General features: G+C 46.1%; 1 protein-coding gene across 5 annotated transcripts in view; it reads right to left on the reverse strand.

Moving 5' to 3' along the window:
- lpp (LIM domain containing preferred translocation partner in lipoma) overlaps positions 1-12450 on the reverse strand; it is a 170343-nt gene that overhangs the window by 39971 nt on the left and 117922 nt on the right. For all 5 annotated transcript variants that reach the window (XM_010871259.4, XM_010871258.5, XM_020049139.3 and 2 more), the window contains one exon: positions 5080-5173. In XM_010871259.4, the coding sequence (XP_010869561.1) occupies positions 5080-5173 (94 nt within the window). The remainder of the gene's footprint in view (positions 1-5079; positions 5174-12450) is intronic.

The raw sequence follows: 12450 nt of genomic DNA on the forward strand, positions 1-12450 counted from the left end.
TAGGCATTTCAACACGGCATCTCCCCTCTTCTGTCACATCTGTCAGTGGCTTAAATCAGGGACGATACTCTGCATCACACCACAACACTGACACTTTCTGTTTCGGGAAAACTCTTTTTTTTCATCTCTTTCTATTTCCATCCCTCTCGCTTCCTCGGTGACATCTCTGAGCTTTTAGCTTGCATAGGAACATCAGCGCTGAAGACACTTTTTGCACGTGAGAAAACACAAATTAATTTAAGGCCGTGCCCTTCTGCCTATTTTGCAGATTCAGCGGGCCTATTATGTTTTTCGCTGTCGAGCAGCACAGGTCTTCATAGGGGAACCCCAGTAGAGACGGGTCAGGAAACGTGACTCTCTGATAGACTATAATATTAATTCAGTCCAATGACCACCCTCAGGACCTATACAAACCTACAACGGACTTAGATCCGCATATAATTCAGCTGGCAACACACTTTGTTATAGAAGGACAAAGACGCCGGCCAGTATGAAAAGGAGGGATGAAAGTCAGAAAGAGAGTGAGACAAAGGAAGAGACTAAAAAACAAAAAGAAAGTCAGAGGGCCTCATTTTGATATATCTAGTTAATTACTAGCCCTGGGGTTTTGCCAAGGAGCAGAACTCCTCCGTTCCCCCTCCTGCGCTTCCTTCCAAAAGAAGAAGAGCCTTGAAATGTAATCAGATTCATTGTAATTACAGAGTTTCTGAGCTCTTCTGATCCATTGCCTGTTCTCCCTATGCCCTCCTTGTTCTGGCAATGCAATACCTCACATTACACGCTGTACTACTGTACACTACGCTCAACTACTCAATCCCAAACACACAATCACTCGTGTGGTTAGCCAGTAAGCTTTGTGGCACAGCAGATAGTAAATATTTAAATGTTCGCAACAAAACATTTAGCCAAAGCGTCTGTCTTTTGTCACTGGTAGTCTGTCTAACGACGTTGCCATGTAAAGACGGGAGAAATCGGAGGATATGCTAACGAGCAAACCTCTATAGGGCAGCTAATGCTATCTAGCATGGCATTCACAATGCTTACACTATGTGGAATCCAATGTGTAAGCATGGAGTGGGATGCAGAAGAGAATGTGGAGCTGAATGGAGGTGGGGAGTAGTACAGTGTGTAGTAGAATGGAGGTGGGGAGTAGTACAGTGTGTAGTAGAATGGAGGTGGGGAGTAATACAGTGTGTAGTAGAATGGAGGTGGGGAGTAGTACAGTGTGTAGTAGAGTGGAGGTGGGGAGTAGTACAGTGTGTAGTAGAGTGGAGGTGGGGAGTAGTACAGTGTGTAGTAGAGTGGAGGTGGGGAGTAGTACAGTGTGTAGTAGAATGGAGGTGGGGAGTAGTACAGTGTGTAGTAGAGTGGAGGTGGGGAGTAGTACAGAGTGTAGTAGAGTGGAGGTGGGGAGTAGTACAGTGTGTAGTAGAATGGAGGTGGGGAGTAGCACAGTGTGTAGTAGAATGGAGGTGGGGAGTAGTACAGTGTGTAGTAGAATGGAGGTGGGGAGTAGTACAGTGTGTAGTAGAATGGAGGTGGGCGTAGTATAGTGTGTAGTAGAATGGAGGTGGGGAGTAGTACAGTGTGTAGTAGAATGGAGGTGGGGAGTAGTACAGTGTGTAGTAGAATGGAGGTGGGGAGTAGTACAGTGTGTAGTAGAATGGAGGTGGGGAGTAGTACAGTGTGTAGTAGAGTGGAGGTGGGGAGTAGTACAGTGAGTAGTAGAGTGGAGGTGGGGAGTAGTACAGTGTGTAGTAGAGTGGAGGTGGGGAGTAGTACAGTGTGTAGTAGAGTGGAGGTGGGGAGTAGTACAGTGTGTAGTAGAATGGAGGTGGGGAGTAGTACAGTGTGTAGTAGAATGGAGGTGGGGAGTAGCACAGTGTGTAGTAGAGTGGAGGTGGGGAGTAGTACAGTGTGTAGTAGAGTGGAGGTGAGGAGTAGTACAGTGTGTAGTAGAATGGAGGTGGGGAGTAGTACAGTGTGTAGTAGAATGGAGGTGGGGAGTAGTACAGTGTGTAGTAGAATGGAGGTGGGGAGTAGTACAGTGTGTAGTAGAGTGGAGGTGGGGAGTAGTACAGTGTGTAGTAGAGTGGAGGTGAGGAGTAGTACAGTGTGTAGTAGAGTGGAGGTGGGGAGTAGTACAGTGTGTAGTAGAGTGGAGGTGGGGAGTAGTACAGTGTGTAGTAGAGTGGAGGTGAGGAGTAGTACAGTGTGTAGTAGAGTGGAGGTGGGGAGTAGTACAGTGTGTAGTAGAGTGGAGGTGGGGAGTAGTACAGTGTGTAGTAGAATGGAGGTGGGGAGTAGTACAGTGTGTAGTAGAGTGGAGGTGAGGAGTAGTACAGTGTGTAGTAGAGTGGAGGTGGGGAGTAGTACAGTGTGTAGTAGAGTGGAGGTGGGGAGTAGTACAGTGTGTAGTAGAGTGGAGGTGAGGAGTAGTACAGTGTGTAGTAGAGTGGAGGTGGGGAGTAGTACAGTGTGTAGTAGAGTGGAGGTGGGGAGTAGTACAGTGTGTAGTAGAATGGAGGTGGGGAGTAGTACAGTGTGTAGTAGAGTGGAGGTGAGTTGAACTTCGACTGGCAGCATCAACTACTCTAACTTTTCATCCGTGTTTATCTGAAAGGTCAGTAACTTGCCATTTCAGAGCTCTCGTCCCTTCTGTCCCCTCCATACCTCCCTCCCTCCCTACCTCCCTCCCTCCCTACGTTCCTCCCTACCTCCGTCCCTACCTCCCTCCCTACGTTCCTCCCTCCCTACCTCCCTCCCTACGTTCCTCCCTCCCTCCCTACGTTCCTCCCTCCCTCCCTCCCTCCCTACGTTCCTCCCTCCCTACGTTCCTCCCTCCCTACGTTCCTCCCCACCTCCCTCCCTACGTTCCTCCCCACCTCCCTCCCTACGTTCCTCCCCACCTCCCTCCCTACGTTCCTCCCCACCTCCCTCCCTCCCCCCCCACACACATATAGGTGAAAGCACACAATCACACTTCACACATGAATGTCAGGCACAGAAAACCATGAGGCTAAACGTGGAAGGGAGAACCTGCAGGATCTGCCTAAAGCTAACCAGGTCAAGTCCTATATTTATTCTACCCTTATTTAACCAGTTAATTAAGACTTAGAACACATTCTCATTCACAACAACAACCTGGGAGCAATTAGGGCTAACTGCCTTGCTCAGGGACAGAATGAAAGATTCCTCCCATTGCTGACTCAGGGATTTGATCCGGAAATCTTTCAGTGACTGTCCAGATGCTCTAACAGCAATAAACACACATAGCACAATAAATACAAATATGACAATAAATACAAATACGACAATAAAACACCTTGACAAGACAAGATGCAATAACGGTCTGGTGAATAAAGCTGTTTAATATAAATACAGGTAGGAGCTAGGACAAATGAGATATCAGGGCCAGAAAAAAGACCAAAGAGGAGAAAGACATGCTACTGGGAGAGGAGAGCATAGGGAGAGAGGAGATTGGAGGGCAGGATGGGTGGAGGACAGGAGGAAAAGAGCAGAGGGACATAGGAGAGGAGGAGTGGGACAGAGGAGGAGAGGTTGGCATGTAAGAGTAAAGAGATAGAGGAGTATGGGAGGCGGACAAAGGGGAGCAATAGGAGGAGATGGAAAGAAGAGAATGGAAGAAAAGAGACGAGGAGGAAGAAGATGGGAGGCACAAGAGGAGAGGGTCCGCAGAGAGGAGGAGAGGGTCAGTGGAGAAGGAAGAGATATAGAAGAAGGGGGGGCAGAAGGTGGGGGAAAGAAGAGAGGGTGAGAGGGCTTTGGAGGATTAAAAGCTAGATCGAGGAGAGGAGAAAAGGCCCCCCCATGACCCAGAGGAGGACGAGAGGATTAAAGGCAGGAGTGAGAAGAGGAGCCGAGACGAGGGACACCGTTCTCTCAGGAATAGAGAATGTATCAGAGGGTTTAACAATATCTAACAGGACACAAAGCACATCAAGATAATGAGCTCTTCTGATTCAAATTCATTTAAATGAAATGCATTGAAGTCAGTGCTTCTTTCCCCCCATGGCCACCACTCTTCAGGGCTCAAATAGTCTTTTACCACAGAACCACAGAACCACCGAAGAACAGAGAGGGTGAGCGAGAGCGAGTGAGTGGAGGAGGGAAAGAAAGAGGAAACCAGCGAACACAAACAAAAAGACACCAAACAGTTTCCATAGCTTCTGCAAAGTGACCACAGCAAGCTCCCCAAAGAACTTCCAGCCACATGTACATTTTTAAAAAAAGGAAAGAATCAACGACATAGAGGATCATTTACAACCCATTAACCTCACATTCTCATTGTGACGGGAAAGCTATGAATAGACTGGGGAGAACCTTGAGCTCCAGAAGCCTTGAGCAGGAGGATTGAGATGTTACAATATGGCTTTTCCTCTGGGTCAAATGGAGATTCCAGGTTGTCAGCGGACTGTAATAGGGAAAGCAAAGAAAAGACAGGCAGTGTAGGCGTGGTTGAACCGTGTGTGTGTGTGTGGATGGTGGGTATATGCGTGCGTGTGTGGGTCTGTGATTCACAGGCTAATCTAAGCTTGGTTAGCATGGGAGAAAGAGGCCGGTTGGCCTACGGCAACATGTGAATGCTAATGAAGAGTGGAGGGCTCGTATTTAACTACAGACAGCCGTTTAATCAACGCAGACCAACTGACCATTGGACGAGCTAGAAGGTGACCAAAGTCGGTCTCCTGACATGGGGCAAGGAGAACATGACCATGGCCTAATGTCTTGACTCACGGCTCCGGGTGGTTTACTTGGCGGGGTGGAGGGCATGGTCATCCTCTGCCAGACGGTCATTGTTTAGTGCTAGTGTGTGGTGTAACCGGGCCACCAAACTCCTGGCTCCGGCCGAAGGCTTTACCAGCGACGCAAAGACGATGGCCGGTCGCGGAATGAGACGAGATGCGACAGAGGCAGAATGATCGCGGGTAAAACAACGATTTCAGAAAATGTGTGGTTGATTTTCGTGACAACACAACACGTTTCGACATCCCCACAGACGTCTCAGAATGAAACATGGAGAGGAGGACGGAGCAACAGAACATTGAAGAGTCTTACCAAAGTACTCCTCCGCCGGAGGATTGTCCATGTCGAAGAGCATCTTCTTGGTCAGACGCTCCAGCTCCTCCTCGGGCCTGGCGCTGCTGGGAGCCTGCAACACAGCACAAGGCCACAGGGGTCACCAACACAGTCTAAGACAGAGTAACAGTCTACATCAATACACAGTCTAACACAGCCGCGCAGTCTACCACAATACACAGTCTGACACAGCCTAGCAGTCTACCACAATACAGTCTAACACATCCTAACAGTCTACCACAATAGACATTCTAACACAGCCTAGCAGACTACAACAATACAGTCTAACGCAGTCTTCAACACTACACAGTCCATCACAACCTAACACAGTCTACACCACTACGTCGTCTAACACAGCCTACAGCACTGTCATCCAAAGAGAAGCTAACAGAGACAGCCTGTACCACCCCACACCACTAGACACAGATCCCCCTGAGGCGCCACAGAACAGCACAGAAAACCAACCCGAGGATCAGAACCAAAAGAAGTTATTCGATTTCATATGCTTTATTTTTTCCGTATTCTTGAGAGAAAGCAACAAAGAATATCAGAACTATGAGAAAGCTTTTGCCTCCCTGAAGAGGCGTAGAGTAGAGAGTAGAGGGGCAATAACCCAGGCTGGTAGATGACATCAATATATAGACTGGTTTAAATGATGTCAGGCAGGTAGATGACATCATTATATAGACTGGATTAAATGATATCAGGCTGGTAGATGACATCATTATATAGACTGGTTTAAATGATATCAGGCTGGTAGATGACATCATTATATAGACTGGTTTAAATGATATCAGGCTGGTAGATGACATCATTATATAGACTGGATTAACTGATGTCAGGCTGGTAGGTGATGTCATTATATAGATTGGATTAAGTGATGTCAGGCTGGTAGATGACATCATTATATAGACTGGTTAAAATGATATCAGGCTGGTAGATGACATCATTATATAGACTGGTTTAAATTATATCAGGCTGGTAGATGACATCATTATATGAACTTGTTTAAATGACATCAGACTGGTAGATGACATCATTATATAGACTGGTTTAAATGATATCAGGCTGGTAGATGACATCACTATATAGACTGATTTAAATTATATCAGGCTGGTAGATGACATCATTATATAGACTGGTTTAAATGATATCAGGCTGGTAGATGACATCATTATATAGACTGGTTTAAATTATATCAGGCTGGTAGATGACATCATTATATAGACTGGTTTAAATGAAAGGAACATTATTTTAATTCGCCCTCTGTTAGACCGAAGCCCTGTTTGAATCGGTGAAACATTATTTCAAGGGCACTTCACATCACATGCTTCACATATCTGTGTTCTCATGTCCCCATATTAAAGTCCACACCTCTCCTAGCCACACCTCCAGATATGTGAAAGGGAACAGCTGCGGCCAGACCGCTGATTTGTAGAGAATGAGGCGCAGACCTCGCGTAGAACCCACAACAACACAGCAAAGCAAAAAATTACTAATTCCACCCAAAACCGAACCAAGAGGAGAGGAATAAGAACGTGTCCCAAATGACACCTCATTCTGTCATACAGTGGAATATGTCAGAACACAACCCTGCGGCCCTTGTAGGAAAACAGTAGTGCAGCGTTTAACAGCATCCAATTTTGGAAGAGCAGTTTGGAGGAGTCAGTGAACCCAACCCCCCCACCCCACCCCACCCCCCCACCCCAAGGCTGTTTCTGTCTGCTGGGTCTCAACATGCTAATGGCTGACATCCCTGGGTGTTTTAGTGTGGAATAATCTGACCCTGACGCGCACCAGATTCCCTGCATCCTACATCACTCAGTACTTTGTGGAGCTGGTCGAAGTTAGGGAACCTCATCGGGCATGGGCTGCCGTTACTGACAGCGACCCTGGTTGTTTTCAGTGAGGGGAATCTGACCATGGACCTGTGGCCCTTGGGGGTGAGGGGGATCAGGGCAGGCCAACCGGAGAGCTGCGTCTATGTGATAATCGCTGAGTCAGGTATTTAGACTGGTTTTAAACTGTGATTTAGCAGACTCTCTTATTCAGAGCGACTTCAATTAAGGAGACTACACCCCCCCCCCAGGGGATTAAACCCCCAAACCCAGGCCCCACCAATTGAGATTTGCGGATCCTTAATTTCACCTGGCTGGGACAAAAACCTACTTCCCAAGAGGGACAAACAGCAGCATGCATAGGGTCTGAGACGGAAAGACAACAAAAAAGTAAGAAAGCACAGTTGAAAACCATTGACGGGAGTTATTTTGGAAGGAGTGGTGAAACTGCAACCATGTCTCCAACACGTCATCTGTGGTGATTTAGGAGAATTGGACAATTAGACAGATGTTGGTCTGAAAGGGTCTTTTGTTCAGGCAGATATCATGCAATTTTATGTGTCATAGGAGAGAAGCAGGTGGCGACTGATTTTGCTAAAAGTTAACCACTTTGATTATGCCTAGCAGACCAGTCGTTTTCTATATTTAAACAGACATGTTGAAAACATGGTCAATCTGTTTTGAGAAATGATTTCCAGAAGATCTCCCTTAGAAACACTACACATGTGTGATAAAAACATGAATACATAATTAAATTAATAAAAATATATAGAAGAAAACATTCTTGAATCTTGAATCATACACAAAGCAATGTCCCTACTTAATGTCTGTGACACAATGACCTGGCTCCACAGAGAAGCCCTAACAAGGTGCTTTAAACTGTCAGGGAGGAGACAGAATGTGTGGTTATGTTCACAGAACGCATAAGGAAGACATTTTAAGTTTTATATCAGAAACCTGTTAACTGTAATTTGGGGGATTCATTTCCTTTTCAATGTTGGATTGATGTCTGCAAAGGATTAGTTTCCAACACCTTCTCGTGCATTTTCTTGGCAACATAACAAATGTAAAGAAGAAAGAGGTCATTCTCTAAACAATCAAAATATACATTAGATGAATTAATATCAAAGAGGGAATAAACAAGGTTGTCCGCTGTTTCGGTTCATACTGCCATTCTACTTTACCCCTTGGAACCAACAGTTAGCTGCCCTAGTTGCAACAAGGGAACGACTTAAAGCATAACCACTCATTGTAGTTATAGCTCGCTGCATTCTCACAGACATACGTTCTGTGTTCATACCACTGATAGATCCTGTCACAGGAGAATGTCCAGGCCTAATGAGAAGAGAGATTAACACATCTCATGCGCTGAACACTCAGATTTAATGAGGACTATTGTTTAGCATTCCTTCTAATAACCAGCCTACAGGCAACAATCCTGCCAGAACCTTCTACTAACCAGCCTAAAAACTACAGCACTGCCAGAACCTTCTACTTAACAGCCTTTAGCCCTGCAAAAACCAACTACTAACAGCCAACAGGATACAGCTCTGCCAAAACCATCTTTACAGATGTACTGTACAGTAAAGTGTTAACTAGTAGTAAGACGATTTACATAACTTTAACCAAAATGGCACACTGTACCGTTCCCTTGTGTTGTATATTTAGCTAAAGAGTATGTAAGGGTACATTCAATTTAACAATACATTTATGTCGCCATTTGTTGTTAGTCACGTACAGAAAACACTGCATCTAGAAGTTTGTTATTCCAGAGATCATGTTACGTTTAAAATCCACTCCGGTGATGTTCTACCTTCGCTGCGTCGCCCACACCATCACCCAGAGGATGAACAACATTCACCACAGACTCACTGCTAAGCCAGGCATCCCCAGCTCCCACATGCCACAATTAGGAGACATCAAAGGTCAGGTCTGATCCAGGGCTAAGACGTGGAGCTGCGGTGGGGTATTGGAAATCGAACGGACCTGAGTGGACGGGGCGATAATGTGTGAGGTCGTCAACGTGTAACTGGGTTTGCCGTGTAGCGTTATGGTTGCGAAGCCCCAGGCTGGTTATGAAGATGTCATGGAAACACAGCAAACAGGCAACAGAGGAGGAGGCTGTGAGAAAAGTGTCCTCATCATCATCATCATCACGGAGAGGTCCAGCTGCAACGGCAACAAGGCACTGTGCCACTGTCATCAGCTCACCCAACACATTGCGGGATTGGCTTCCTGTCACGTGATTAAATAAAAGGGGTTTGTTCGGGGTGGGGGGCTGCCTGCATTGGTCCCCAAAGACAGCGGGTTCCACCCACCCCTTTATTTAGTTCAGCGGTTTCCAAAGACAGCGGGTTCCACGTCTCTCGATTTCTAACTCAAGTTCCCCAGCATCTCCAACGGTGTACATGGTTTCTGCAGCTGAAGAAACTCACCCGATTCAACTCATCATCAAACTCTCAATAAGTCATGGGAAACTGTCCAGGACTGAAACAACAGCATGCGCGGGTGGGGTTACTGGAGGACTGCCACGGTAGAAGGAACACGTTGAGGTGGCGACAAGGAGAAAGACGGTTCTTTCCGCCCTGCGCTCCTCAGCATCTCTCTGAAGACGTGACACTGCACCCCAACAACGAGGACAGGGGAGGTCTTAATTCAAGCCAGGATTCAAACCACGCCATATGGCCCACAGATGAAGACTCAGCATGTAGATAATATCAGGGTTCCAATAGACTAATTCAGGATCATCACTCACAAAACCACTGAGGTCGGGGAGTAAGGACAGAAGGTTACACCAAAGCCAACACAGATTCACAACACGGCGGCGGACTGTTGAAGGTGGTTGATAAAGCGTACGCCACTTTTGACATCAGTCCTACGGTCGATAGGCTCCATCGTGAAAGAATAGACGATGGTACCAGAAACCTTCCCTGAGCAGGGAAGCCTAACCTGTCCTCTGTTGTTGCCTTATCAACGCAGTGCTGTTTGTTACCGTAGAACTGACAACAAATTTCACAACAAAGTACAACAGCGCAACCATAACACTGCAACGTAATGCCATTCTAACGCCGTGGCGTAACACCTTATAAAACTATCCAACTGTCCGGATTTGCCAGGGATTAACAGCAGTCCTGCACGATCAGCAGTGGCTGAACAATGTACCTCAGAGCCACGTTTATCCACAGATTAAAACACGACGGGCCATAAAACACAAACAGTCTTTAGAGTCAGTGGCTCGCTGCCTCTGTACATCAGTCCTCAAGACCCCGAGCGGAGGGAGTGAGAGAGACAGAACGTGAAAAAGAGAGCGAGAGAGCGGCAGAGAAAGAGCGGGAAGAGAAAGGGAGAGAGAACAGGAGAAACAGGGGGAGCGGCTTTTGAAAGGAGGCTTTACTAAGCTGAAGCTCAACAATTAGACATTCTGTCTTTTTGTTGTGTTTGTACCAGCTGTTAACATGAACCACATGCTTTCTGATTTAAAAGGAGAAAATGACTAGCAGTAAAAGAGTGCACATTAGAATAATAGCAGCTCAGAGCAGAATGCCGGGCCAGGTTTCCATTTGGTTCACATTGGACTTTTACTGGATTGGGATATATAACAAAAGAGATATTATATATATATATATATATATATATATATATATATATATATATATATATATATATATATATATATATATATATATATACGATGGACAATGGACATAGAACCACATACATTAACCTACATATTAGTCGCCATATATCCGACTACGGACACGACCTACAAACACTGAAGACATTAATAAATCCATGAGAAAAAGTCGATGTGACATCATTCTTGTTTTATTGTTGAAGAACGTTGATTCAGAGAGTTTGGCAGTGTCTGACCGGCCTCACACCTGCAGCCCACACGGACCATCACCAGACCAGGACACAACCAAAGGACTTCTGGAGAAATTGGCAGGAACTGTCTCAGGGAAGCTCAGCAGCAGACCCGTTGCCCTCAACAAGGTCTTGACCGGTCTGCAGTTTGAAATCAGAACCCGACTTCAATGGACAAATATTTTATGGCCACAGACACACGAGAGGTTTGCACTTCAAGGATGAATCCTGGTCCAACTGTACCAGGCAGTAACTCTGTCACTAATGTACCCCTATTACCACAATGAATTCTGGTCCAACTGTACCAGGCAGTAACTCTGTCGCTGATGTACCCCAATTATCACGATGAATCCTGGTCCAACTGAACCAGGCAGTAACTCTTTTGCTAACACCCCCTATTACCACAATGAATCCTGGTCCAACTGAACCAGGCAGTAACTCCGTCGCTAATGTACCCCTATTATCACGATTAATCCTGGTCCAACTGTACCAGGCAGTAACTCTGTCACTAATGTACCCCTATTATCACGATTAATTCCAGTTCAACTGTACCGAGCAATAGCTCTGAAATCTTTGAAATCACTGCATGTTGTGTTTATATCACTTTCCAGTGTTTTTTAGCACATATATAGCACATATAAACTAAACGTTTTTCTTGGGTGTAATAAACCTATGGTGTAAAAACATCAGGCTCGCTTCTTCCGACTTGAAACAAGAGTTTGTCAGCGGTCTGTCACTCTTTCCACACACACTGAGGGTGAAGTAAGCCTCTGTTTCACGCAGCACACCAGAACAGTTCTTCTACTGTCAGCATGCATGTTAACACATGTTAATTGACTGCAAAAAAAGCTTACATTGCTACCACACCCACAACAGAAGCAGAGGCAGACGCAGGTGGAGCAACGAGAGGACGGAGCAGCTCCGCAGACACTCTGCCTTTGGACAACTTGAAGGCATGTTGCGTTCAACGCGGGAAAGAACGAGGTCAAACATCAGTAACCTTCAACCCGGGATTCTTAGTTTGAATTCAGAGTAGGATGACAATTTCAAAGTAATTTGTTGAGCTTCTGTTTCTTTCCCAACAATGAAACTTCCCTTCCATAGATGGTTTGATCCTCCCACCAGGGTTTTGCATGTCAGTTTAACCAGAGGTGTGTGTGTGTGTGATATTCACGACTCTTTCATGACCAACATGCTGGAAGGACCACAAATCCTCGGCGAAACAAGTTTCCACCACATCCACACCAGCAATGACAGAACGCACACACACACACAAACCAAGGCAGGCACGTGCAAACATGCATGGGCATACATTTGCACTATCAGACCTCAGATAGGTCAACATGCTAACATGGCCAGATAGGTCAACATGCTAACATGGCCAGAGAGGTCAACATGCTAACACGGCCAGAGAGGTCGACATGCTAACGTGGCCAGAGAGGTCGACATGCTAACATGGACAGAGAGGTCGACATGCTAACATGGCCAGAGAGGTCGACATGCTAACATGGCCAGAGAGGTCGACATGCTAACACGGCCAGAGAGGTCGACATGCTAACATGGTCAGAGAGGTCGACATGCTAACATGGTCAGAGAGGTCAACATGCTAACATGGCCAGAGAGGTCGACATGCTAACACGGTTAGAGA

This window comes from Esox lucius, chromosome 8 (genome assembly GCF_011004845.1).
Source record: "Esox lucius isolate fEsoLuc1 chromosome 8, fEsoLuc1.pri, whole genome shotgun sequence".
Classification (NCBI taxonomy): Eukaryota; Metazoa; Chordata; class Actinopteri; order Esociformes; family Esocidae; genus Esox; species Esox lucius.